Genomic DNA, 21,994 nt, shown 5'->3' with positions numbered 1-21,994 from the left:
AGGTCTCAAAGCCCGTGAATATTAAGATGAGGGTAGCTAAACTTTATAAAGCGATCTCACTGAATGCTAGGCACTGTGCATGCATGCTAAGTCACTTCAGTCGTGTCAGACTACAGCCTGCCAGGTTCCTCTGTCCATGGAATTCTCCAGGCAAGAATACTTGGGTGGGTTGCCATGCCCTCCTCCAGGGGATCTTCCCAACCCAAGGATCGAACCCACATCTCATGTCTCCCATGTTGGCTGGTGGGTTCTTTACCACCGGCGCCACTTGGGAAGCCCATTAGGCACTGTGCTAGGCAGTTAGTGTGTATTTACTCCGTTCGTCCTTGAAACAGTCCTGTGATTATTATGAGGCTGAGGCTCAGAGAGGTTAAGTACCTTGCTCACAGTCACCCAGCAAGGAAGCTACAGGACCAGCATTCACACCCAGGCAACAGGACTCCAGAGGCCCTGCTCTAAGATGATCCCCATTGCTCCATAAATCCCCTAGGTAGTCCTCTTCAAAAGCATGTTCATCTCGCCCCAGTTTCCAGGAACACCAGCCTGGTTAGGGAGTGTGGTGGGGAGGACGTGCCCCAGGGAGCCGCACCTGCCCCCGGGCTGCCCAGTTATGACTTCTGCAGTTCACTCCAGGCCTCCTTTCCTCCCACTCCAGACTGGCGGCCATCGCTCTGCTGGTCCTGGATGAGGAGGAGAGTGCCTTCTGGTGTCTGGTGGCCATTGTGGAGACCATCATGCCAGCTGACTACTACAGCAAGACGCTCTTGGCATCCCAGGTGAGCCGGGCAGGGAGAGGATTGGGGGCCATGCAGGTTGGTGCCGCTGAATTGTTCCTAGGAGCCAATGAATCTCTGAATCTCCATTTCTCCCTCTGTACAGTGGGCCAATAAACCCTGCTCTGGGACTGCTGTGATATTCCAGTGAGCTGATGGCCTTGATTATTGTCAGGGCCCTGCCGACACCATAGGTTGTTGTTACTCTAGTGAGGACATTATGTTATGAGAGACAGCAGATATCCTAGGGAAGGGAGGAGGAGAAAATCTAGTGTCACTTGGTGTTTGCCAGCTAAGAGTTTCAAAAGAGAGGTCAGGTAACAAGGAAGCTGGGACTTGGGAGGGCGGGATGACTGGGATGCTTCACACGCTCACATAATTGCCTACTAAGAAGCACAGCTGCCTCTGTCCTTTCACGACCCCTCCACTGCCCTCAGCACAGGCCAGCCCTGGGGTCAAGCAGAGCTAGGCTCGGAAAACAGCCTTGTGCCCTTGGCAAGTGGCATCACCTCTCCGAACCTCAGGCCTGCCTGCCTCTGAATGGGCATAGCACTGCATCCTGGGATTGCTGAGAGGTATGAATGTGAGACCATCTGACACCTCCTCCCTCCATCCTCTCCCTCCTCACCCCTTGTCCTGTTCTTGCTTCATCGGTGCATCTGCTTCATGAAGAGACAGATGCTACTCAGAGGGAACCTTCTCACTCCCCATCAAAACCTACCAAGCCATTATCTGCACCACCACCCCCCCGCCCCCCAGCCTGTTCCCCTTTCCTCCTTCAAGCACCCGACACTGTTTTCTCCTTCTGGGTGGAGAGGTGAGGAGAGAGATCGGGGATGGAGATGAAGACTTAGGAGTCATCAGGAAATAGAGGGTGAGGACTGTGTTTCGCTGCGCGGCAGGGAGGCGCAACTTAATAGTGCCTTTTTCGGTAGTTCCAGGAATCTTTTTGTTGATGGCTCTTCAGCAGTTAGTTGTGATTTTGGTGTTTTCACAAGAAGGGGTGAGTTCACTTCCTTCTACTCCTCCAACTTGAGCTAATCTCTCCTAATAGCGGCTTAAATGGAGGATTATTTTTCACAGATAATGAGAAAGCTAAAGGCTCCTTCTGGCTGTCCTGATCACAGGATGGCCACACTACCTCTGGTCATATATTTTCTGAAATACAGGAAATTTCAAATGTACAAAAACAGAGAGAAATTGTAATGAACCTCCACGTATTCATTCCCTAGCTTCAGTAATTATCAACACAGGGAGGCTAGTACTATTCTCACCTCTACTCACACCATTCCCCCTAATTTGAAGACCTTGAAGTAAATCTCAGACATCATCAGTCCATCCGTGCATCCTTCAGCGGGTTCAGCGGCTTCTTAGATTTAGTGAGTTACCCTAGGCTTTGAGCGCCACAGTGGACCTGGAGTTCAGGGTGAGGAAGGAAGGGAGAGGGTGTTCACCATAGCCGAGAGCTAAGTCTGGAAGAAAACTCAAACGGGGGGAGAGGGCTGAGAAACCAGCAGTTCCAAGAAAGAAAGAGCAAGAAGACCCTAAATGAGCTCATCACTGAGACAGGAGCAACCACAGAACAACCATATCCTAGGGCAGGGAAGGAGCCAGTGCTGGGAGCGATCAGCCAGGTCCAGTGAAACAGGGCCGGAGACATGACAGTGACCACGCTCAGCAGCATCGCCTCCAGGCCCCACGACCTTGCCCTGAGCATCTTGTGCATCAGACCCAAAACAGGTGCAAAGTCGTGGCTGTGGTGTCAACCGATCCAAGCCTCAGCTCCTGCTTGGCTTGGGGTTCAGGACAAAGGGGCCCAAACTCCACGGGCTAAGAACTTCTAATCTACAGAGACCTCCGCATCAGAGCTCCAACCTGGAAGGCTACTCACCTATGAAGTGACCAGCTCCTCCGGACACTCTGTGCCCCCAGACGGGGCAGGACCCACTGGGAGCAGCCCCAGGGCTGTGTGTGGACCGGATGGGTGTGAGGGGTAGATGGGAAGCAGGCAGCCCCTCCTGCAGGGTGGCAGGCGACAGGTCCTCTCTTGGCTGCAGGTGGACCAGCGGGTGCTACAGGACCTCCTCTTGGAGAAGCTGCCCAGGCTGATGGCCCACCTGGGGCAGCGCCGCGTGGACCTGTCCTTCATCACCTTCAACTGGTTCCTTGTGGTCTTTGCAGACAGCCTCATCAGCAACATCCTCCTCCAGGTCTGGGACGCCTTCCTCTACGAGGGCATCAAGGTAGGGCACTGCAGAGGGTGAGCGGGAGGGTCCTGGGCAAGTCCCTGCCTCCTCTGGGTCTTGACTCTGCCCCTGGATGATGGGAGGATGGAGCCCACCCAGCGGGGCTCCGGGAGACCTCTCTAGGGAGCCTGGCTTCATCAGCTCAAGTGCTCTGCACCCCTGACAGGAAGTGGCGCTTCTGCCTCTGAAGACCACCCTAGAGCTGGGAGGATTCCCTTCCCCTGGACAGGGGGCTCCAGCCTGCCCAGAAGGCACATCACTGCTGCCTCCTCCTCCTCCTGTGCAGACTGAGCCCCAGATGGGGAGGCTTCTCCCAGCTCTGCCTTTTCCTTGCGAGGAGACCCTGGGCAGGCCCTCCCCTGGCCTCTGCCACATTTCCCCATGGTGGTGGACCTCACAGTTCACCCAGCACCCTCAGATCCATCTCTGCATGCAATTCCTGCTAGCACCCCATGTAAAGACAGGGCTACCCTCATTAGAGCCAACAGGGGCAACACCTTGCCCAGGCTCCCAGGACAGTCAGACCAGACAGGCTCCCAATCCTCAGATTGCCAGCTGAGCTTCCCCGTGCGGTTTCCAGCCGCCCCCTGCTTTGGCTTTGCCCCACATGTTTCTTCTAAGCCTCCAATCTCTGCAGCCTGTCCAGGGCCGTCCACACCGCCTGGGAGTGTGAGTTCTGGGGCTTCCCTGCCCTGGCTCCCTATCCTCACCCTGAACCCCACTCTGCCCCCCAGGTGGTGTTCCGCTATGCCCTGGCCATCTTCAAGTACAATGAGGAGGCACTCCTGAGGCTGCAGGATAGCCTGGAGATCTACCAGTACCTGCATTTCTTCACCAAGACCATCTGCGACAGCCGGTGAGCCCTGCTCCTGCCTTGCCCCTCCAGCACCCCCTGTGTGCTCGACCCCAGGACACAGAGCAGAGAGGAGGCCGGTGTTCCCAGTGCAGGTTCATTGGCAACACTGATCCTCCATCACAGCTTAGAAATCTTCAGGGACATTCCACTGCCTTAGAATCTGTCTGTCCCCTTAACATGGCATTCAAGGACCCCATGCAGTTTTTTTTCTTGCCCCAATACCCATGCCCTAGGATCCTGCCAAACAGAGTTATCTGAGTTCCCAGGACAGCCTCCATCTCTGGGCTTCTGACCCTGCAGGTTCTTCTGCTTAGAATGCCTCCCTGCACTCCCACCAGCGCTGTGTTTGTCTCGCCCACCTGTGCTTTTTCCTCAAAACTCAGCTCACAGTCCCCTCCTCCAGGAAGCCTTCCCTGACCAACTTGCTCTTCCAAGCTTAGAGGTCCCTCAGCCCTAGGTTTCCTCCTGCCTCAGTACTTATCACTTTGGGTGGAAACTGTCTTCTCAGTCACTGTTTCCTCTCAGGAAGGGGCCTCGGCTGCCTGAGCGGAGTGAACGCAGGGGTGCCCAGGATGCCCGCTGACTCTGTCTCTGCTTTCTCCCCAGGAAGCTGATGCACATCGCCTTCAACGACATGAACCCCTTTCCCATGAAACAGCTGCGCCAGCTGCGGGCGGCCCACCGGGAGCGGCTGGAGGCCGAGCTGAATGAACTGGAGCAGCTCAAGGCCGAGTACCTGGAGACCCGGGCAGCCCAGGGCCCCTCGGTGCCCGAGGGTTGCCCCAGTGAGGATGAGGGGGAGGCAGAGCCCTGACATGGCTGCCTGCCCTCCCCAAGCCCTTTCTCGCCCTGGGCTGGCAGGCCCAGAAAAGGACGTCCATGGAGCGATATGTGACCCTGGGCAAGTCCCTTCTCCTCTCTGGGACTCAGTCTCCCCATTGAAACGTCGGCTTCTGAAGCCACTGGTTGGTTTTCTCCTCATGAGCACACCCAGGATGCACCCCTTCTCACTTCCTCCGCAGAGCACTTTAGCACCCAGACAAGGGTTAACCTTGAACATTCTCTAAGTTTTATCTGTGTATAACAGTGTAAATACTGGAAATAGCTTACAAGCTCTGGAACCTAAACAGTTCTCAGTAACTGGTTGTTCCTGGGTGGGCCTGGGGCTCCAGGATGTCGCACCACCAGGGCCTTCTCAGCCTAGGATGTCCCTGGCTGCTGTTTCTAATGGTCTCTCTGCAGGGCCAGTCCTGGTTCCCGGAGGAGCTGGGTCCGTGTGCATTTACAGCTCCTGTCTTTGTGGGTGACAAGTGTCTCTCAAATACTAGTTGGGCTTTTGATCCAGGCCCAGCTCCCACCTCCCCGTTTCCTGAGCCTTGCACCTCCCCTCTCCTTTCTCCTCACAGCCCATCTGGGGTGTTGCGGGGTTTCTAGGGAAACCCCTGTCCACCACCAAGAGAAACTTGGTGCGGGGATTGAACAGAGAGCCCTGGTTAGCTGCCCAAAGTCTGATCTCCCACCACCAACTTCATAGTTAGGGGCAAGAAGAGTCACCTCTTTGAAAACTGGGTGGTTGGGAGAGAGAGAAAAAGGTGGTGAGACAGACAGAGCCTGCAGCCAAGTCAGGGCTGGCTTGTGCAGAACTCAGCTCCAGTTCTTCTGGGCTCTTCCAGGCCCTTCCTTAGCAGACAGGCTTCCCCCATCCCCCTCCGTGCAGGGGGTCGAGGCTGCACAAGTGATGTGGGCAGCTCATTCCTCAGCAAAGCCTGTGACTGTCTGCCAGGCTAGCCTTGGGCTCAGCAATCTTTGCTATGAGGGACTAGGGTAGGGGTTCTCAAAAAAAGCCTCCTGCTCTGATCCAAGGTTCTTTTCGAGGCTTGGGAGAGAGGCCACACCCATTGCTGGGGACAAGGGACAGGCCATTCTCTCACCCACCAGTGTGAACTTGGAGCCCTTGCACCGGACCCCTTGTTCCCTTCCGTCATCACCCCCACCAGCCCCAGGGAGGGGACCCTCAGGGTTCCTTTCCTCCCACAGTCATCAGGGCGGCTGGCCAGCTCAGTTTCCTGGGAACACTACAGCAAGGCTTGATGGCCTTTTCATATTTGCTAAACTTTTTTCGTCTGCTGAGGTCCTTTCACCACCAAACAGTAACTGTGAAGCATGATGGTGGTCTGAGGGCAGCCTGGGGAGGGGGTTCTCCTGGCTGCACCCCCAGCAGGTTGCAGGCTGTATCCCTCAGGGCCATCACCAAGAAGACTGGGGGTCCGGCCTCCTGGAACACCGGGAGGGTTAAAGGAGATGACACTGGTGCTGAGTCTGGTTGCCCAGCACACAGTAAAGCACACAGCCTTGGCAGTGAATGGCCTTGTCATAAAGAAGGCATCACCAGGAGGGCCCTGAGGGCCAGAAAAGGCCCGCGGTTCCAGGAGAGACTGGGTCCAGCTGGTCCCTCTGACTCCAACCTTCAAAACCAGATTCCCTCCTCTGCAAAAATACAGCACGTGATCCCAGCTCAGACCAGGGCTGCTGGATAAAGCACCCCCACCCCTCCCCTCCTGTCTGTCACCCGCCCCTGCCCGCACTTCCCTTTCCTCCTTCCCTCATCCTTTGTCTTCACTTGTCTTCCCTCTGCTTCATCTCTCCCCGCCCGCCCCCCCCAACCCCCGCCACACACACATACACACCACGCCCGGGCAGAGAAATTCTGCCCAAAGTTGAGTGTCTATCCCTTCCTCCTCCCTCATTGGGAGGGTGGTACTGTGCAGCTGACCCAGCACTGTGTCACCTCTGGTTCCTACCTGGCTGCACCACAGTACCACCTGAGTGCTGGGTCAGAGCTGGGCATGGGTGTTGTGGTACAGACACAGGGCTGGGGACCACGGGCAACGAGGACTAACTAGTGGGCGCGAGAGCCAGGAATGGGAACTGCCTGTCCTAGAGCACCCACTCACTCCAGACAGAGCTCGGTTTACAGATGAGGAGACGGCTCAGAGGTTAACCAACTTGCCCAGTCACAAAAGCCACAAGTGTTTAAGCCATGCTTAAGCCTTAGAGGCTGCTAACTGGAAAATCCAGGGAGAGCTCCTCCAAGCTAGAACACCTCCCCCAAGAGCCCAGGAAAAAAGGCAAGCTTGGCCTATGGCCTCCTGAGCCGTGAGGGCTGGTGGGGATACCCCAGGCAAAGGAAAATGGGAGGAAGAACCATCTACCTGACAAGGGAGGCTGTAGCAGGGACTTGGGGCAGGTGGGGCCAAACTTCGAGAATCTCTGGGGCGGCTGCTACTCCTTGGGAGCCTGCCCACCCTCCCTCAGCTCTTCCTGAAAGGCATTTGGGGCCCAGCCCTAGTGTCAGGTTCCTGGCCCCGTACCACAGCTGTCACCCCCACCATCCCCAGGGATTACTGCCTTCCCAGCTGGAGGATCTGATCCCTCACAGTCCCACCTCCCTACCCCAGGGGTGGGCCCCCTAGTTCAGAGCATCCCTCTCCCAGACACGAGGCCTCCAGCAATCCGGACACGCTCCATTCTACAGGTGAGGGAAAGGAGTTACCCAGGGAACCTTCCTGGGACAATATCCGTAAGAATAAAGGGGCTCCTCAGAACAGGAACGGGGCACTGTGGAAGACCCCTACCCTAAAGTGGGAGACCCACATTCACTTCTACAGGATGGCTGTGTTCAGGGTGCTCTCCCGCATGTTCAGAACCTCCCCCTAACCCTGATCCTCCAGGTGTACATGTCCCCTCCTTCCTCAGCTCAACCTGCCATGGGCACCACATTGTACAGAAAGCTCCATGTTGGGCAGATAGGGAAGAACTTGCCACTTTCTCTCACATACCCACACAGGTTCTGGTCACCCAGAAGACATTTACCCACACATGGCAGGTTAATTTTAAAAAAAGAAAATTTTGGCCACACCACACAACATATAGGATCTTAGTTTCCCAACCAGTCAAAACTTGCACCCTCTGCCTTTGAAGTGCAGAGTCTTAACCACCGGACCACCAGGGAAGTCCCAACACACAGCAAATTAAACAAAGGCCATGATGACACAGGAAGGTGTTGGATTTCTGGCCAATCTCAATCAGCAATAAAGCCCAATAGAAGGTCCTAGCAGATGGACCCAACTTTGGGACCAGACCTATTGTGCTTTTCCTAGCTAGAGACCCCTGGATAGGTCATTCCTGTTCTGGCTTCAGTTTCCCCATGTGTGCAATTCAGATAGTCAGTGGGTGTTGATGTTCAGTTGCCCAGTCGTGTCCAACTCTTCGATGTCATGGACTGCAGCATGCCAGGCCTCCCTGTCCCTCACCTCCTGAAGTTTGCACAAGTTCACATCTATTGCATCTGTGATGCCATCCATCCAGCCATCTTGTCCTCTAACTCCCTCTCCTTCTGCCCTCAGTCTTTCCCAGCATCAGGGACTTTTCCAGTGAGTCAGCTTTTCACATCGGATGACCAAAATACTGGAGCCTCAGCTTCAGCATCAGTCCTTCCAACAAGTATTCAGGGTTGATTTCCCTTAAGATTGACTGGTTTGATCTCCTTGCTGCCCAAGGAACTCTCAGGAGTCTTCTGCAGCACCACAATTCAAAGCCATCAATTCTTTGAAGCTCTGCCTTTACAGTTCAGCTCTCACAACCGTACATGACAACTGGGCAGGTAGCCTTCATCAGATGGACCAGGGTTAGGGGGATGGAAGGGGAGCACACCTACACAGCATCTCTAGGAAGAGTCCCAGGTTGTGTCTATTGCAGAGCCCTCCAATGGCCTCCCCTCTGGCCCACTGGTCCATATGTCCAGGCCTCCCAGAAAGGTCCCTGTCAACCAACCTTTCCCCAAACGCAGTCCCAGCCACCCACTAACATGGCACAGAGGGGTAAAAGGCAGACACACGGCTGGGAAGGCACATCGACTGGAATCTGGGAAGACTTCCCAGAGAGGAACATTGGTACCGGCCCTGGAAGGGAGGACTGTAGGAGGTGAGGGAAGAGAACTCCAGGCAGATGGGACAGCGTAAACAAAGGCATAGATATGTGACAGTGCAAGGGGGTGGGGGATGCACCAGTTACTGGCCCTGGCACTAGGTGAATTAAGACGTTGAGGTGAATTAACACTTACTGAGCCGCGTACTGTTCTAGCTCCTAGAGATACACCACTAAAGAAAGAGCTCTTCACAAGAGAGGTGGTGTGGTAGTGTAGTTATAAGCTTGGGCTTGGGAGCCACTCTGCCTAGGGTTGAATTACTACCTGTGTGATCTTAGGCGAACTGCTTAACCTCTCTGTGCCTTAGCTTCCTCATGTGTAAAATAGATGAGTAACAGGTAACCTCATAGGTTCGTGTGACGTAAACTATGGTGATGCATTGAAGGTGCCTACTGTGCCCGGCTCATTAAGTGCTGGCTGACGGTATTCCTAGAAGGCTGGACCACCCCCATCTCTGTCCCAGTGCCTAGCGTGCAAAACTCCATAGCCGGCGAGAACGGGCAGCAGCGCCCCCTCCTGGCTACAGAGAGAAAGAAGGGCGTCCTCCGGGCCCTCCCCGCCCTCTTCCTCCAGGCGGACAGAGAAGCCTCAGGAATTACTCCACCCGCCCAGGTTCATCGAGCGCTGCTCCCGAGGCCGGCTCTGCGTAGGCACTTCACCAGGCGGGTAAACTAGATCGTCTCATCTAATTTTCAAACAGCTCTCTGAGGCAGACACAGCTACTGTTTCCCTTTCACCAAGGGAGAAACTGAGGCTCCCGGAGGGTCGAGTCCCTGTTCCAAGCCACTCGGCGAGGGAGCGGCGGGACGCGAAGGCAGGCGAGTGTGACTGTCCCCAGCCTCGGCTCTGTTAGCCGGGCAGCCCGCCCCAGTCACTGCGGCGGGTGCACGCCGGGGTGCGCGCCCGTTCTGCGCGCCTGTGCGCGCCCCGGGACCAGCCCGGGGGGCCAGGAGCGCGGCGGAGGGCTCGAGCGAAGAGGGGTGGCCCCGCCAACTCGCGGGGCGCGAGGGCGGGGCTTGTGCCCGGCCCCGGCCCCGCCCGCCGGCCCCGCCCGCCGACTTCGGTGGGAGGAGGCGGCGGTGGCGCTGGGCGCCGGGACTCGGCGGCGGCGAAGAGCGCGGAGCCGGAGCCGGACGCCGCCGCCGCCGCCGCCACCGCCACCGCCACCTGCGCGGCAGTCATCAAGGTAGGGCGGCCCCGCGCCGCCGGCCATACCCTCCCGGTTTGTGTGATGTGTGCGCGCTGCGCCTCCGGGCTGCAGCGCCTGGGGAGGGATGCTGGGGCTCGGCGCACCGCGGGGGACCCGGCGGGGCGCGGGGGACCTGGCTTCCAGCCCCTCCGCGTGACCTTGCACACAGCACTGCCCCTCTCCAGGCCTCAGTTTCCCCATCGGAATAGCGGGCGCAGAGGTGGCACGTTCCTCACCTGACTGTTAGAGTAGGGGCCGCCTCAGGCTCCAGCCTCCCGACGGCGCGGGGCCCGCATGGGCACTGTCTGCACAGCCCACCCGGAGTGAGCGCGGCTCATGCTGGGTGTGGCGGGCCGTGCCGTCAGCTTCCCTCCCGCCCCCCGCTAGCGGCCTGGGTGCCCCTCGGGACCCGTGTGGTACTCTACCCTCTCCTGGCTGAGAAACCTGCTGGGCCCCAGCTTCCCGGCACGAGAAATAGGCAGGGGGAGTGGACACCCCCAGGTCCCTGTGGAGCCGGCCTGGGCATGCAGGGTGGGGCCATCAGAGTCTGCCATACAAGTCTACCTCGCGGTCTGCGGCGGCGGGAGCCCTGGGTTGGAGGTAGTAGGGCCCTTGGCCCCTGACTTGCCTAGACCAGACCTGTACAGGCACTTGGATTTAGGGAATGGTGTGGAACCTGCCCTCCCCATACTCTTCCCTTCCCTTCCCCACCAGGTACTGACGCCCAGCTCGGTGTCCCAGCCTGCTGTGATAGGGCTAGGTCCATGCATGGACCCCAGAGAGGCTCCAGCACCGGGAGAGCCATGTCTGGGTGGGGTTAGGTCTGGGACAGAGCAGGTGTCCGAGGGACTGTGTGTGGCTCCAGACTCTCTGTGTAAAGAAGAATCCTGGCATCTGGCGCAGCCCCTTGGTCAGATCCCCTCTGGAAGGTCTTGCTGCCCAGTTGCACACCCCTTATTATGGGAATCTCACTAGCTGTAAACAGAGCTAGGATCTGCTGGTCCTGCTCTGAGCACACAGACAACATCTGACTCCTCCCTGCCTCCCACCCTGGGATAGTCATCTGGACCCTTAAGTCAGTTAGCCCCACATCAGCATTGTTTCTCCTGTTGGAGCTGAAGAGAGCAGAGGCAGACCCGGGAGCTGAGGTGCCTGCCCCAGAGGGGGCAGTAGTCAGCCTGGGGCTTGTTCACAACCCACTTCCTTAGGATTTACCTGCAGGTGAGCAGCTGCCTTAGGTCTGGAGTGAGAGGAGCCAGAGGAGCCCCTCTCCAGACCTTATTCTCTCCTGTCACCCGCCCTGATTGAGGGAGCAGGTTCAGAGCATCAAGTCTGGGCCTTCTGGTCTCCCTTGTCCTCCCTCAAGACCTGTTCTTCACCTGGGAGCTTTCTTACAGCCAAAAAAAGGGCGAGGCTGCTGGGGCAGGGGGTGCCCGCTGGGTCCTCAGAGGTGTGTGAGCAGAGGTTGGCCAAGCACTTGCTGAGGGTGAGCTACCTTTGACTGCAAGTCTGGGACTCTTGGGCTGAAGTAGAGTGACCACGACCTTACCTTCTGGCCAGGTGGAGCTGCACAGGACTTGAGGCTAGACCACAGACGAGTGTTATTATTCCCTCGTAAAAACAGACTGTCGGTACTGTCACTCAAGCGTAGCTCTCTCGCACAGACTTAAGTGCTACCTGTGTCTCCTCTCATCTCTACCTGCATATAATCCAGGCTCTGTTTTCCTGTTCCACTAGTCCAAGCTGTTTGGACCTTGATTTAGAGGTATGGCAGATCCTGGGTATTAAACAGTCATCCTAGGCCAATAATTTTAAAATGTACCATGGAATTATGAAATATCTAAGCTGAAAGGAATCTTAAAAAATCGTCTTATTCAACCCCGTCATTTCACAGATAGATATTCTCTGTCCCTGGAGGGGATGTGACTTGTCAAAGATCACACAGCAGACAAGGAACCAAGCTCAGGGATCTTGATTCCAGGACTTGTGTGTGTGTGTGTCTGAAAACACTTACCATATAGTAAATGAAAGCACTCTATTTATTCCTATGAAATTAGCAGAAATAAATGTAAAAGGATAAAACTCTATGCTGGTAAAGCTATAGGGATTTTCCAGTAGTGTTTAATTTTGCAGGGCAATCTGGCAGCTTGTTCCAAAAGTCCATGAAAATGGTCCTAACTTCCGTTTGCCCCTAGTCTTCTACCTTGAGGACTTTACCCTAAGGAAGTAATTATAGGAGAGATGAGTATAGTGCTGTTATTTACAAGAAGTTATCTTATGGTGAAGAAGCGCTTGGTGTTTTACTATGGCTGAGTAAGCATTCATTTAAAAAGTACAGCTTTTAAAATAATGATACTAAAGTTTCCATTACCAGAGTCTGGCTAACACAGGAGCAGTGTGGTCCAGAGGAAAAGCCACAAGACTCACGTCAGCACAGATTCAGTGAAGATTCTTCTTCACCCCATCCTGTGATCTCAGGTCAATTCCTGCCCTCTTCTGTACCTCACTTCCCCTATCTGTGAAGTGGGGTAGATTCAGTGATTGCTGAATTTCTTGAGCTCTTGACAACTCACCTTCTAGACTGAGCAAATCTCTGTAGCAGAAACCTTTATTAGGAGGAGCAGGGAACACAAGGATAACCAAAGAATGTTCCAGCCTCCCTACCCCATGTCCCCATCATTAAATAAATCCTCTTAGAGGCAAACAGCTAGCTAGCATTTTTCTTCTAGGGAAGGGGTTTCCCTCAGCCTTACAGCTTTGTTATCTTGAAATGGCCAGAACCTGGATTATTTTACGGGACAGAGATTTTCCAGGAGGATCAGAAAATAATTCACCAAGATTCTCCATGTATTATTTTATGTTGCCTCCTTCAGAACGGATTATAGGTATCTAGCAATCACACCTATTTTGAAGGGCCAGGAGTTGGGGAACAAACATTTACTGGACACCTACTGTGTACTAGGCCTTGAGGTGCCTCCCGGGGGCCTGCAGGCCACCATGGGAAATGTATTAAGTTAAACTATGTGAAAAGGCCAATATCTGGCTATTTTTGACTTACAAGAAATAGCCATTTTATATGGTTCAGTCTAAATGGAAAAAGATATAATTAAAAAGCACTGTGTTCTTTACCATATAATTGAGAGGTTGGCAGGGTGCGGTGGGGGAAAGAGTGATTCCTGTGTAAGCTCAGAGAAGTCACGGAGGAAGAACTTGGGAGCCTTACCTTGAATAATCAATAACAATAATAATAAGCTAACATTTATTGAGTAGTTACCACCTGCCTGATTGTCCTAAGGGCTTCACATTTGATCATTCAACCTTTCATTCATTAAACACCTTCACTGCACTAGGTTATTTTCTAGGTGTGGTGAGGAGGGGTTCTTGACAGTAAACAAACTAAAAAAAAAAAAATCTGTCTTAAAGGAGCTTACAGTCTAATAGGAAAAGAAGACAGTAAAATAAGTGGTGATAAATGAGATGGAGCAAATAAAACATAAGAGGATATTTCAAGTGTGTGAGGGGGGATGAAAGAGAAGAGGTGTGGTTTCAAATAGTTGGTGGGGAGAATCACTGAGAAGGTGACCTCTGGGAGAAGGCGTGGCTGATTCCTGGGGGAGGAGCTGTCCAGGTGGAAGGAATGGCCAGTGCAAAAGCCCTAAGGTGCCAGCTTGGCACCTTCAGGAAGAGCAGACTAGAGTAGTGGTAAGAGGGAAGAGGGTACAGGTGAGGGAGGCCCGTGGTCAGATTGTGTACCCTGTCTCATGCAATATGGAATCCTGTAAGTTTGAGGGAGGCACGATTTTTCTCTTTTTCATTTAAAGGAACAGAGATACAGAGAGTTTCAGTAAGTTGGTGAAACATTGTCTCATAGAGGAGCTAGGGCTTTTGGTTAAGCCTAGTAGGAGCCATGGAAAGCTTTGAACAAGGAAAGAGCATGGCCACATTTGAGTGTTAGTACGATTCTTTTGGGATACAGAGAGAAGGCTGTGGAAAGAGTCCAGGCCTGGAGTGATGAAGCTGGACCAGGGCAGCGTGAACCATTGAACATGGGGGCAGAGGATCTGCCGAGCTTGGTCCTTGGGGTGAGATAGGAATCCAAGCCAGAGGAGGAGGAAGCCATGCTGGCTTTGGTCCTTATTTATTTCAGTCAGTTCAGTTCAATCGCTCAGTCGTGTCCGACTCTTTGCAACCCCATGAATCGCAGCACGCCAGGCCTCCCTGTCCATTACCAACTCCCGGAGTTTACTCAAACTCATGTCCATTGAGTCAGTGATGCCATCCAACTATCTCATCCACTTCTCCTCCTGCCTTCAATCATTCCCAGCATGAGGGTCATTTCAAATGAGTCAGTTCTTGGCATCAGGTGGCCAAAGTATTGGAGTTTCAGCTTCAGCATCAGTCCTTCCAATGAACACCCAGGACTGATTTCCTTTAGGATGGACTGGTTGGATCTTCTTGCAATCCACAGGACTCTCAAGAGTCTTCTCCAACACCACAGTTCAAAAGCCTCAATTCTAAAGCACTCAGCTTTCTTTATAGTCCAACTCTCACACACATACGTGACTACTGGAAAAACTGTAGCTTTGACTAGGCGGAGTTTTGTTGGCAAAGTAATGTCTCTGTTTTTTAATATGCTGTCTAGGTTGGTCATAACTTTTCTTCCAAGAAGCAAGCGTCTTTTAATTTCATGGCTGCAGTCACCATCTGCAGTGATTTTGGAGCCCCACAAAAATTAAGTCTGACACTGTTTCCATTGCTTCCACATCTGTTTGCCATGGAGTGATGGGACCAAGTGCCATGATCTTAGTTTTCAAGCCAACTTTTTCACTCTTCTCTTTCACTTTCATCAAGAGGCTCTTGAGTTCCTCTTCACTTTCTACCATAAGTGTGGTGTCATCTGCATATCTGAGGTTATTCATATTTCTCCCGGCAATCTTAATTCCAGCTTGTGCTTCATCCAGCCCAGCGTTTCTCATGATATACCCCTCATATAAGTCAAATAAGCAGGATGACAATACACAACCTTGACAATTTGGAACCATTCTGTTGTTCCATGTCCAGTTCTAACTGTTGCTTCTTGACCTGCATACTGATTTCTCAGGAGGCAGGTCAGGTGGTCTCTTCCCATCTTTTTAAGAATTTTCCACACTTTGTTGTAATCCACACAATCAAAGGATTCGGCAGATTCAATAAAGCAAAAGTAGATGTTTTTCTGGAACTCTCTTGCTTTTTCAGTGATCCAGTGAATGTTGGCAATTTTGAGCACTACTTCACTAGCTAGGGAGATGAGTGCAATTGTGCGGTAGTTTGAGCATTCTTTGGCATTGCCTTTCTTTGGGATTGGAAGAAAACTGACTTTTTCCAGTCCTGTGCCTACTGCTGAGTTTTCCAAATTTGCTGGCATATTGAGTGCAGCACTTTCACAGCATCATCTTTGAGGATTTGAAATAACTCAACTGGAATTCTATCACCTCCACTATCTTTGTTCATAGTGATGCATCCTAAGGCCCACTTGGCTTCGCATTCCAGGATGTCTGGCTCTAGGTGAGTGATCATGCCATCATGATTATCTGGGTCGTGAAGATCTTTTTTGTACAGTTCTGTGTATTCTTGCCACCACTTCTTCATATCTTCTGCTTCTGTTAGGTCCCTACCATTTATGTCCTTTATTGAGCCCACCTTTGCGTGAAATGTTCCCTTGGTAGCTCTAATTTCATGGGTGCAGTCACCATCTGGAGTGATTTAGGAACCGCAAAAATAAATTCTGCACTGTTTCCATTGTTTCCCCATCTATTTGCCATGAAGTGATGGGACCAGATGCCATGATCTTAGTTTTCTGAATGTTAAATTATAAGCCAACTTTTTCACTCTCCTCTTTCACTTTCCTCAAGAGGCTCTTCAGTTCTTCTCGCTTTCTGCCATAAGGGTGGTATCATCTGCATATCTGAGGTTATGGATATTTCTCCCTGCAATCTTGATTCCAGCTTGTGCTTCATCCAGCCCAGCATTTCTCATGGTGTACTCTGCATATAAATTAAATAAGCCGGGTGACAATATGCAGCCTTGACGTACTCCTTTCCCGATTTGGAACCAGTCTGTGTTCCATGCGCAGTTCTAACTGCTGCTTCTTGACCTGCACACAGCTTTCTCAGGAGGCAGGTCAGGAGGTCAGGTATTCTCATCTCTTGAAGAATTTTCCACAGTTTGTTGTGACCCACTCAGTCAAAGGCTTTGGTGCAGTCAATAAAGCAGATGTTTTTCTGAAACTCTCTTGCTTTTGTGATGATCCAGCAGATGTCAGCAACCTGATCTCTGGTTCCTCGCCTTTTCTAAATCCAGCTTGAACATCTGGAAGTTCATGGTTCACATATTATTGAAGCCTGGCTTGGAGAATTTTGAGCATGACTTTGCTAGCACGGGAGATGAGTGCAATTGTGCGGTGCTTAGAGCATTCTTTGGCATTGCCTTTCTTTGGGATTGGAATGAAAACTGACCTTTTCCAGTCCTGTGGCCACTCCTGAGTTTTCCAAATTTGCTGGCATATTGCCGGAGAAGGCAATGGCAAGCCACTCCAGTACTCTTGCCTAGAAAATCCCATGGATGGAGGAGCCTGGTAGGCTGCAGTCCGTGGGGTCGCTAAGGGTCGGACACGACTGAGCGACTTCACTTTCACTTTTCACTTTTCACTTTCACACATTGGAGAAGGAAATGGCAACCCGCTCCAGTATTCTTGCCTGGAGAATCCCAGGGACGGGGGAGCCTGGTGGGCTTCTGTCTATGGGGTCACACAGAGTCGGACACGACTGAAGTGACTTAGCAGCAGCAGCAGCAGCAGCTGGCATATTGAGTGCAGCACTTTCACAGCATCATCTTTTAGAATTTGAAATAGCTCAATGGAATTCCATCACCTCCGCTAGCTTTGTTCATACTGATGCTTCCTAAGGCCCATTTGAATTTGTATGCCAGGATGTCTGGCTCTAGGTGAGTGATCACACCATTGTGGTTATCTGGGTCATGAAGATCTTTTTTGTATAGTTCTTCTGTGTATTCTTGCCACCTCTTCTTAATATCTTCTGCTTCTGTTAGGTTCATAGCATTTCTGTCCTTTATTGTGCCCATCTTTGCATGAAATGTTCCTTTGGTATCTCTAATTTTCTTGAAGAGATCTCTAGTCTTTCCCATTCTATTTATTGTCTTCCTGTATTTCTTTGCATTGATCAGTGAGGAAGGCTTTCTTATCTCTCCTTGCTATTCTTTGGAACTCTGCATTCAAATGGGTATATCTTTCCTTTCCTCCTTTGCTTTTTGCTTCTCTTCTTTTCACAGCTATTTGTAAGGCCTCCTCAGACAACATTTTGCCTTTTTGCATTTATTTTTCTTGGGGATGGTCTTGTTTCCTGCCTCCTGTACAATGTCATGAACCTCCGTCCATAGTTCTTCAGGCACTCTATCAGATCTAATCCCTTGAACCTATTTCTCACTTCCACTGTATATCGTAAGGGATTTGATTTAGGTCATACCTGAATGATCTAGTGATTTTCCTTACTTTCTTCAATTTAAGTCTGAATTTGGCAATAAGGAGTTCATGATCTGAGCCATAGTCAGTTCCCAGTCTTGTTTTTGCTGACTATATAGAGCTTCTCCATCTTTGGCTGCAAAGAATGTAATCAATCTGATTTCAGTGTTAACAAATACTTAATAGCACCTCTTTTGTTTCAGGCGCCATCTAAGATTTTAACTGGCCCAGTCAATCTTCAAAACAATCTATAGCATGGTTACTATTACGTATTATTTTTAATGGGTGTATTATATTATATATGAGTTATAGCTCAGTGAAGTTAATTTGCCAAGAGAGTATATTTGTTTTTTCTGTTATAAATACTTATGATAATAGAGAATTTAGAAAAATGAGAGGAAAACAAAATAAATCACTCAGTCTTCTCTTTTTATCTCAGATAATCAATATAAATATTTTAGTAATATCTACTTTGTCTCTTTTTCTACTGTTATCCCCATTTCACAGATAAGGACACTGAGGCCCAGAATGGTTGGGCAGCTTGCCCGGGGTCATACATTTGGACCCATATCATCTGACTCCAGTGTTCAGGGTCTTAATCATAGCTACATTGCCTGTAGGCAAACTGGAATGTCCATTGGTAAGTTCTATTGAGACACACGGCCCCCACTCACCCCACCCCCAGCATCATTTCACAGACAGGGAAGTTAAGGCCCAGTGAAAGGTGAGGCCTTGTTTAGTTAGCATCTCTCAGCCAATTAGGAGCAGACATGTGCGATCCCATTCTAAGAAGAAACAGGGAGCTGAGGATTTGTAGGGTTGATGTGACAGCTGCTTCCAGCTTGGCCTTGAGCCCAGAGCTTGCAGGGGGTTGGCAGGTGCCATGACCTATGGAAACAGAGTGCTGGGCATTTCCAGGGCAAGCCTGTCTTCCCTGGGCCCAAGAGTCTCAGCCCTCCAGCAGGCCTTGCTGGGAGGTGACCGGGGTAGGGAGGGAGAGTTCGGGACCTTGCCAAGCCTGCAGGCCCCCTGGGAGTTGTCTCTGGTACTCTGACTGTGCATTTATTTCTGGCGCTGGTGCCAGCAAACTCCCCAGGCCGCCTGCTGCCAGGGATGCAGCCCTGGCTTCCCATCCCTGCACTGCCACTGGGTGAGCTTCAGGCCAGGATCCTTCCCTCCCCACCTGCTAGCTGCAGGATGAAGGAAATGGAGATGGAAAGTTCTGGCACAGGGCATAGTGCATGGAAGAGCTCAACGGAGAGCCAACTCTCTTGCTGTTCCTAGGGCTACCCAGGGTGTTGGCCCAGGCTGGGGGACTAAGCCTTCCCAGCCAGAGCCCCCTCCTCAGTGCTCCCCTTCACACCTGCTTGGCCAGGGAGGCCTAGCCAGTGAAGAAGGAGATGGAAATGAACCCCAGGCAGAGGCCTGGAGTCTAAGGTGGCAAGCAACAAGGAACACAGTGAAACAAAAGAGCCTTCTGAAGAGGGAGATCTGTCCTGGTCAATGACATACTCTGTAGGCAAGTCCTGTCCCTTCTTTATACCCCTTTGTCCTCTTCCATAAAGTGGGGAGGGCATTTTCTACCTTAATAATCATAACCATCTTCATTCCATCTGTTGGGATCTGTTATCCCTCAGCAGCCATCTATTGAGGTTTTACTGTGCCTGGGGAGCAAGAATGGGAATAAGCCAGACTCATCAGTGCCATCAAGGGCACGCATTCTGGTGAGGGGCTTAGTTCAGATAGGGAAACCCCAGACTTATGGGCCCTCAAGAAGGAGCATGTAACGCCGCCTGGGGATGTGGGTAGAGTAGGGAGGCTGCCTGGAGGAAGTGGTGCTTGGGCCAGGTTGTTAGTGGGATTTGAAGTTGGCCAAACTCTGAAGGGGAGAGAAGCAAGAAAGGTCAATGGGTAAATTTCCCCACCTCTGAGCTTCAGTCTCCTCATCTGTAAAATGGGTATTATAAACACCTGCTTTGCTTAATGAATACGGTGGTTGTGAGTTCCAAAACTGGACAGAGAGCATGCAAACACTCAATGAACTATGAATGCCAGGCACCTGTTCTCCGTTGTTTACTGTGCTATCTTAAGTCCCCAGGGCTTAGGAAAATATCAAGGCAGCATCTGAGTCCAGGAGAACATTCGGTCTGTTCTGAAAGTTCTGTGGTCAAGCCCAGCAGGGACAGACAGCCACTATTTACCTCACACCCCTTGATTTAAGAGTTCTAGAGTGTTTCTGTGCTGGGGTATGGCTGTGCTTTGAGGAGGCCCTGAGGGTGACTGCGATCCAGTCCTGAGGAAGGGAGCAAGTGTCCATAGGAACCTTTTAGGCCATAAGCATCCTGCTAGAGGCTGGGCACCCAGGCCAGGCCTCAGGAACCTGACCAAGGGGGCTTGTAGGGACCTGCCAGGTGAAGGGATTTAGAGGATGGGGGGTACCGTGAGGTCACCGGGAAGAAACCAGCTTGTGTAGTGAGAGATCTGCAAATTCGTCTTACCTGGAAAATCAAGGAGAAGAGCATTGTACGGAGTGAGCCCATTTTGGTTTGAATATGAAGAAAGACTAGATCTATACACATGTAAATACAGAAAAGTTTTCAGACCGACACACATCAAGCTGGTTGATTATCACTAGATGGCAAAATTTTGTTTTATTTTTTCTGTGTTTTGAATTTTTTTGCGATAGACGTTTTATTTCTGTAAAGAGTTGGCTGTATGTAATATATGTTAAAATGGAATGTAGATGGTATAGTAATCCAGCCAGTCTCCTGTCACCAGGCTGGAGGGTTTAAAGAGGTACCCATAGCATGAGGACTTGGGTAAAGCCTGGGGAATGGATCCTCAGTGATGGTCTTCCAGAACAGTTGAGGGCAGGGGCCAGGGATGGCTTGATGTAGGTATCACATGGGAGGAGAGGTCTCCAGAGGGGTTCCCAGGGCTTTCTTTTGTGACAAAGACTAGAAGTTTAGGTAAGCACTCAGCATTATGACTAACTGCCCAAAGCCAGGGATCCTGGGCGACATCAGCAGAAGCATAGAGTCAGATCCAGAGAAGTGAGGGTCCTGCTGGAGTTTGGGCCGCCCCCCCCCCAAGTGGGACTGGGCCAGCTGGGAGTGCTCCAGAGGCTGCCAGGCTGGGGAGGAGCCTGTGCTTTCAGATTCCATGATGCTTCAGGCTTCTGCCTCAGCGTACCAGACCCCAGAAGACCCTTTGTCCTCAGTGATGTGCGTTCTCAGTTTTTGGTCCCTGAGACTCTCACAAACTGTCCCACCTCTTTACAAAGAGAATAGACAAATCGAGCTACTGTGCTGTTTCACGGAGAAGGCAATGGCACCCCACTCCAGTACTCTTGCCTGGAAAATCCCATGGACGGAGGAGCCTGATGGGCTGCAGTCCATGGGGTCGCTAAGAGTCGGACACTACTGAACGACTTCACTTTCACTTTTCACTTTCATGCATTGGAGAAAAAATGGCAACCCACTCCAGTGTTCTTGCCTGGAGAATCCCAGGGGTGGGGGAGCCTGGTGGGCTGCCGTCTATGGGGTCACACAGAGTTGGACATGACTGAAGCGACTTAGCAGCAGCAGCAATGCTATTTCATGGAATGCAGAGCACTGCCTGTTGTAAGATATACCACTATTTTATAATCCATTCGGAAGAAAAAGGGCAAGCAATTAAACTATAAGCTGCATCCCAGTTTCAGAGATGTTAAAAACTGTGTCTTAGAATCAGTTAAATACGACTTGTGACCAGCCCCTACCTAGATTCTTAACTTACTATATATCCACTAATTTAGTATGTGCAGCAACCTTGTGGCTAGATATTCTTGGCCTCTTTCTACAGATGAGGAAGCCAGGGCCCAGAGAAGTGGCTTGCAAGATCACACAGTCAGCCAGAGGTAAAGCTAGGATTCGAACCCTGTTTTCACTGGATTCCACCACTTTCTTCTAATCCAACTCCACAAAGACCACCTCCTGAGCTCTGACTCTTGGGAATAATGTTCAGCAAAGTAAACGTATTGTCAGTGCAGAAATGCCCTGGTGGACTGGCCGTTAAATGCCAGGTGCTCTGAGTAATGGGGGGGGGGGGGGCCTGGAGGAGGGCTGAGGAGCTCGTGACAGGAAGGAAGCTTGAGAGCTTGCTGGTTGAGTCCTTCATCTCATCCTTGTTATGACCATTTCCAAGAGTAGGTTGGCCCATGACCTGCCCTGGAGAGAGACTGCGGAGGCCTGTCCCGCACAGATGATCCTACAACCTCACCTAGACTGGCCCACTCATTCATTCCCTAAATAAGTAATTCTTCAGTTGAGTTCTTTGAACAAGACCTTTGTTCATGTATTGATCAATTTCCGCATCACACACCTCAGAGCTAGGGATATCAAACAGAGCAAAACAGATAACCTAGGGGTTGCCCCAGTGAGCTCACA

The 21,994-nt window shown here is 51.6% G+C and overlaps 2 protein-coding genes across 5 annotated transcripts in view; both read left to right on the top strand.

Annotated features, from left to right (window-relative positions):
* TBC1D2 (TBC1 domain family member 2) overlaps window positions 1-5,002 on the top strand; it is a 41,367-nt gene extending 36,365 nt beyond the window's left edge. For both annotated transcript variants that reach the window (XM_055427125.2, XM_055427126.2), the window contains exons 10-13: window positions 656-776; window positions 2,831-3,016; window positions 3,754-3,875; window positions 4,482-5,002. In XM_055427125.2, coding sequence (XP_055283100.2) covers window positions 656-776; window positions 2,831-3,016; window positions 3,754-3,875; window positions 4,482-4,689 — 637 coding nt within the window. In that variant the 3' untranslated portion in view covers window positions 4,690-5,002. The remainder of the gene's footprint in view (window positions 1-655; window positions 777-2,830; window positions 3,017-3,753; window positions 3,876-4,481) is intronic.
* A 4,436-nt stretch (window positions 5,003-9,438) lies between these two features.
* The window catches only part of CORO2A (coronin 2A), a 62,613-nt gene continuing 50,057 nt past the window's right edge, over window positions 9,439-21,994 (top strand). Inside the window, exons 1-2 of one of the 3 annotated variants that reach the window (XM_055427122.2) lie at window positions 9,986-10,048; window positions 18,075-18,207. The gene's annotated coding sequence lies outside the window, so the exon portion shown is untranslated. Of the gene's footprint in view, window positions 9,681-9,934; window positions 10,049-18,074; window positions 18,208-21,994 lie in introns of those variants that run through there. The other 2 variants (XM_055427119.2, XM_055427120.2) reach the window with 2 other exon arrangements.

This window comes from Moschus berezovskii, chromosome 7 (assembly GCF_049115385.1).
Source record: "Moschus berezovskii isolate FMDL1 chromosome 7, NW_MosBer_1.0, whole genome shotgun sequence".
In the NCBI taxonomy this organism is placed as follows: domain Eukaryota; kingdom Metazoa; phylum Chordata; class Mammalia; order Artiodactyla; family Moschidae; genus Moschus; species Moschus berezovskii.
Note: the sequence above shows the minus strand (reverse complement) of the source record. Positions and strands in the feature narration are given on the sequence as shown.